Source organism: Humulus lupulus, chromosome 9 (assembly GCF_963169125.1).
Source record: "Humulus lupulus chromosome 9, drHumLupu1.1, whole genome shotgun sequence".
In the NCBI taxonomy this organism is placed as follows: domain Eukaryota; kingdom Viridiplantae; phylum Streptophyta; class Magnoliopsida; order Rosales; family Cannabaceae; genus Humulus; species Humulus lupulus.
This window is the reverse complement of record NC_084801.1, coordinates 184,396,463-184,402,676: the sequence shown is the minus strand read 5'-3', so window position 1 is coordinate 184,402,676 and position 6,214 is coordinate 184,396,463. Positions and strand designations below refer to the sequence as shown.

Here is a 6,214-nt window from a genome sequence, read left to right as displayed (position 1 = left end):
AAACGATCAAAAAAAGTTGAGAGACGACTTATACAACAATCAGATAATGAGAGATGGCTATGGTTTTGGGAGCTTTTTGAAGGACAGAACTCTGTAACGGAAAATATGAGATTGAAAAGTGAAAGGGAAGACCTTTTGAGGGTATTTATGAGGAAAGTTGGGGAATAAATTTGGACTGTTGGATCTAGGAATTTCATATCGAAGGGTCATGGTTCAATAGAGAAATGGCGGCAAAAAGCTGAGGGGTGTCTTCTGTCAACTGTCCTCAAGAAAGGAACGACCACCAAACAAATCATGACGTATGGTAGAATACTTGAGTGGGTAGGTGGGAACGTTTTCCAAGACTGAATTTGAAAAATCTCCATTGTGTTCGCCTCTGCGTTTAGCAGGTCACCTCACATGAGCAAATGCTTGGGGGAAAATGATGTACCCTAAAATTTGAGCTAAATATGAATTAGGTCCAAGACTCGGTTGCACGTCCCATCAAAGTTTACCTAGACTAGACGCACAGAGTTTGTCTTCCTTAGCGCTTTTGTCTTCCTCAGCCAACACTTTCTTCTTCCTCGGCCTGCTTGCGCCATTTATTTTCCCCACTGCCACCTATCTCATTGTCCTCCCTAGTGTCGTTGCCTTCTAGCTCGATTTTCTAATTGCAAGTTTATTGATAAAATGATATTGTGCTTAGTTTTCTCATATTTAGATATCTTGTTACAATGTTAATTTTTTTAGTGGAAACGATAATTAAATTAAATTAAATAAATTAGGATTTTTTGAAATTTAAAGTAATTTAATTTTTAAAACTGAATTTAAAAATGTTATTTTGTTTTTTAAATATTTAAATGACTTTTTAAATAAAAAATAAAAATGATTGATGTGGATTAATCAGAGGCTATCATGAATGAACTTATCGAGTACTTAATGACTAAGTACCTACGACTATTAAAAAATTGTGGCAGAAGGTAATCTATTCATAAGAAAAAGTATTTAAGTATTATAAAATAATAAATTTATAACATAATTATTTAATGTGAATGAGAATAATTTGTGTGATAATGATTCTTATCTACACGTTTACTAAAATGAGAAATGAGAGAACTTCGAGGGACAAATGAGAAAATAATAAAAATACTACTCTACTTACTCACTTAAGGAAATGAATCCCATTAAGGATAATGACTTTTATTTCCTTTTATTTTATTTAAAAAAATTAAAAATCAAAACACAATTTTATCTTTTAAAAATATATCAAACCAAAATACTACTTTATATTTTTTAATCAATAAGAACAATTTATTCAATTTAAACATCCGAATTACATTTTCTCTCATTATATAAATAAAATAAAATAACTCTTATTCCTTTTTTAATAAATAATTATTCCTATTTTCTATATCTTATTTTCATCTAATTCCCCATTATTTTTCTTTTTCAATTCCCATTACAACCCAACAAACACAACACTAGTTATTTTCAAGCTAATTACTTACATAAATATGATTGAGTAATGATATCTGCACTCGGTAACTTAATACTATTAATAAGTTTCAATTTTGATAAACGTAATTGACCATATTAACAAAAAACTTCCAAAAATTCACATCTCGAAACTTAATCACGTGGTTAGATAATATAATGTTTATATTTAGAGAATTGCTAAGGGGAATTACTGGTGCCCAACACCACAAGTAGGTGGTATACCGTTATTGGTGCAATCCAATATCGGGTCCCAGTTATTTGAATTTAATAAGAGTTATGGGGTATCGCTAACTAATCATGAGGCGACATCTCATGTAGTGTTGGGCACCTTAAGATGCCAAATAGCAACACTCTTATATTTAAGTTGATATTTACTTGATAGAAAAATTTCTCAATAGTTACTGCCAATGCATAAATACTAACAATTATAATTTCTCAATAGTTACTGCCAATGCATAAATACTAACAATTATAATGATGTGACAACATAAAAACTTCTTCACGTGACTAGCAACATATTAGCTAACTTTAAGTTTGAGACATCTTCTTAAGTAAGTGGCTTAGCTTCTAGAAGTAGTAATCAAAATATTAAAGTGGTTTCTATTCTAACTTTCTATATAGAATTATATTTTGGGTTGTCGAGGTTAATTCTGCGAAGACTTGACTCTATCTCATCTTATTCCATTTTCCTCGACTGAACCAGGGTTCTTTTCTCTCTCGAAGCTAGGGTTTCGATATTCCAGCTCGCCGAAGTCATCGTCAAGGTTGGCTAGTTCTCAATCGATTTCCGTACAGTTATCTTTGTCTTTCTATTTCTTTTGTTTCTTCCCTCAAAATTTCCGGGAGAGGGTTTGTTCTACTTTATCCCTTGTTTGATTGCCGAGAAAGGAAGGGAAATTAGTATGTTGCTTAAGCTTCGTATCCTCTATATCGGTGGAGGAAAAGGGGATGATTGATCAATTTACGTTTACTTATTATATGCCATGAAATTGAGGAAAATGATTAGGAATCAAAATCTAAGTTTCTCGTACGTTCTTCTGAGCTATTAGGAGGCATGATTTTCACGGAAGTTTTTGGATTTTGTTTGGATAATTTAGGTTTTTTTTTTTTTTATCAAGTATAAAGTCGGCTTATTTTCTTTGATATAGATGAGAGTCTGTTTTCTCCTAATTTGAATTTCAAGATTTTGATCTGGTTGTAAATTGTGATTTTTTTATTGATTTATACCTATCTTTCAATTGAAAATAAAAAAGCAAGAAAGCTGGCACAATCAAATATGCAGTGTATAAATTACAACCCAATTTTTTTCTCGTTAAGTATTCCATTATTGTGCTTGAGTTCATGTTGTGGCTAACTTAATGTGTTGCTTTATTCAGTGAGTTGAACGATGGGTAAGAGGAAGTCCAGAGCAAAGCCGCCTCCTAAAAAGCGGAATGACAGGCTTGATACTGTTTTCAGTTGCCCCTTCTGCAATCATGGCACCAGCGTTGAATGCCGCATGTAAGGATTGATCTTGATAGGCTCTACTTGTAAACCATGTACATAGGAATAGGATCTTATGGCCAGTGACACATTGAGTAGTTTTTTTTTTTAGTTGAATAAGCTTTGAGTAGTTGTAGTTGACTACTTGTGATTATTTGATGTTCTATCCATCTTTATTCGTCTCTTTAACAAACACAAACGTATGTTTTTCTTGTCTTGAGGTGGTGAACATGCACTGGGTAAAATGTTGTTAATGACTGCATAAAACTTTTATGTTAGAAGTCATGTGTACAGATATTCTTTGAGGGAGTTTTTTTTCCTGATTCTTGGCATTTATCTGGCTGCAGTGACATGAAGAATTTGATTGGGGAAGCTGTCTGCGGGATTTGCCAAGAGAGCTTCAGTACTACTGTCACAGGTTTGCTATTCCCTATCTACTGGCTGGTTCAGGGTGTTTAGTTGCGTATGTAAAAATTTAAGTTATATATATATATACACACACGTATAAACATATAAGTTGAACACCCCCCACCACACACACACACTGTCCCATCCATTGTTGAGGTCATTCCTCATCTCAAATTGATCAACATTGAGCTGTCAAGAGGGCCTGCTCATAATGTAAACATGCTTGTTTTTATCATGGCATGCCACTATGCGATGTGCTAGAACATTAAGCATGACTCGCTAGCACTGTAGTCATGGCATGTGAAGGCATTGTACACTCGCAATTTAGGCGCTCGAATGATGTGTATAATTTTTGCTTATTGATTATCTATTAGTGCTATATTGATCCAATATAATTTTATCTAAAAGAAAATTTATATGATTTCAAGATCTTATTGATGACTGTATGTTTCTTTACGAGAAGCCTGTTAGTCGGTCGGAACAAGTTTTTATTATTTGTTATATCAACTAGAAAGTTTCAGGGCCATTGATGGTACACTAAAAAGTTCAGAGACTATTGGTAACCCAGTTTCAAGGACCATTTTTGATAGTGGGAAGAGATTTCAGGATCTCTCATGACCTTAACCCATATTTAGAACCTACCGGTTAAATGAGCCAATTTTGGCACTAATGGATTTACCCGCCTAGGCTCGACATGGCATGGTATGCAAGTACAAGGCACAACTCATACGTGCATGGGCAAACTGAGACTCTATTGGGCCATTGATTTGGGACTTCATGCTACAACTTCTTGAATCTTTTTTAGCCTCTTCTAGAATTAATATTATATATAATGTATGTCTTCTAAAAATAGCTGCGCCACATAGACTTGATTCTGAACTGTTGCTGAGGTTTCATCTTTAGTTCATTCTGCAATTAGTTTTTGCTACACTGATTATCGCTTTCTTCTGAATCAATCTTATTTTTCTGCCATTTCAGCTTTAACCGAGGCAATAGACATGTAAGTGAAATTCTCTCTCATTTTGCTACTTTCTCTCTCTCTCTCTTCACACATTTACATTATGTTATTTTGCTCCTGCAGATACAGTGAATGGATTGACGAGTGTGAACGGGTTAACAACGTTGAAGAGGATGGGGACGGCGCTTAGGAGGAAAATATTGTGGTGGAAATGGAAGTTGCGGTATTGAATAGCTAGCAATTATTCAAGCCTGTAATTATATTAGCTGTTTGTGGAAGCAATGGTGTCCTTATGTCTAGATAAAATCATCTTAAGTAGCAGTGTATAATTTCATGTAAGTGAAGGTCCATCCATGGTAGTAACTCCACACCTACCTGGAACCATGACCCAATGGGTTTTTAACTTTTTTTTACGTATTTGGAAGAACTATAGCACCTTGTGTTTTGCAATATTCCAAGCTTTATATCTCTTCTAAATAATAAGTAGGTAGATAAGAGAAATTATTGTTTTTAACTTTTTTTCGTCAACTTTAATGGAATATTTTATTACTTAACGAAATATAAATTAGTTTTAGTTTAAAATGCATAATAAAATAAAATGAATTAATGCACAAGGATAATATGTTTATGCTATTCTTTTACTTAGATAAAACTAAGTAAATTTGTAATTTGTATCTAGTAGTATATAAAAGCTTGTGCACTGTTTTACTCTCTAAATTTTCCATATTTTTTTACGGATAAGAATATATATCAACAATCTTTGGACTTTACGAATTTACACTAAATCCACTAAATTTTCATTAAATTTTTCTTTGGAAGCATCAACATCAGCAAGATATGATCTTGAAAAATTCGATTGGTCAGGGGATTTAAGGAGAAAATGATGGTTGTTCTAATCTACCAAAAGCTTGATGTTGCTTTGGAGAGGAAACATAGGTGGGGAAACAATGAAGATTGAAGAGTTAGAGGTTACAATGAAGCAAACTCAATCGGCTACCTTCCTTTTAATCTATGAAGATAATATGTTAATTATGAGAATTGACATGAATAAGATTAACAAGTTGAAGAAGGTTATAAGTGTAGAATTCTGTAAAATAAAAATGAAGTAGCAGATTGTTTTTGGGCAAAGTTAGTACTTGGAATCAGTTATTACAAAGTTTAATGTGACAGACACAAAAGATGTGAATGTGCCTTTAGGAGGTGATTTCAACTTCACCACAGTAAAAAAGTGAAGCTGAGAAGAAAAATATGTCAAAGATTCCTTATGCTAAAAGCCATTGGGAGTGCCATGTATGCTATGGTTAGGCTGATTCAATTCATGTCAAATATAGGGAAGGAACATTGGAAGGGACTCAAATGGCGGCCATCTCCAACCACAACACCATATTTGCCGTTGCACCGTCACCAAATATGATAAAATTTCAGCATCTTATTTTTTCCTATTCCAACCACAACACAAAAAGTTACACCAAAAAATATATTCTTCATTATTATATTATTATTCTATTTCATAATTGAATACTTTTTATTATTATATTATTTTACTAAAACCATCACAATTATTAAATAATATATATATAAGATTATTAAAAAAAAAAACATTTGCCTTAGCTACAGTACCCCAGTATATATGCTGGGGTACTGTAGCAATTCAGCATATATGCAATGATCTTTGCCGTGAGTTGGAGGAGTAAAAAACAGCAAATATGATCTTTGTTGTGGTATATGGCGTTGGTTGGAGATGGCCTAAGGCCATCTCCAACCCATAACGCCATATATGGTGTTGCACCAACACCAAAACTAAAGAATTTTAGTACCATATTTTTTTTCATTCCAACCACAACACCAAAAAATATATTCTTTATTATTAGATACTAATGTAAAAAGCAA

General features: G+C 33.1%; 1 protein-coding gene across 1 annotated transcript; it reads left to right on the top strand.

Moving 5' to 3' along the window:
• The first annotated feature begins 2,077 nt into the window (after positions 1-2,077).
• On the top strand, positions 2,078-4,776 carry LOC133801574 (transcription elongation factor 1 homolog). The gene is made up of 5 exons (XM_062239817.1): positions 2,078-2,240; positions 2,853-2,976; positions 3,306-3,376; positions 4,345-4,366; positions 4,448-4,776. Exons 2-5 carry the CDS (start codon positions 2,864-2,866, stop codon positions 4,512-4,514), a joined length of 273 nt encoding a protein of 90 aa, XP_062095801.1. The 5' UTR covers positions 2,078-2,240; positions 2,853-2,863; the 3' UTR covers positions 4,515-4,776.
• Positions 4,777-6,214: the final 1,438 nt, after the last annotated feature.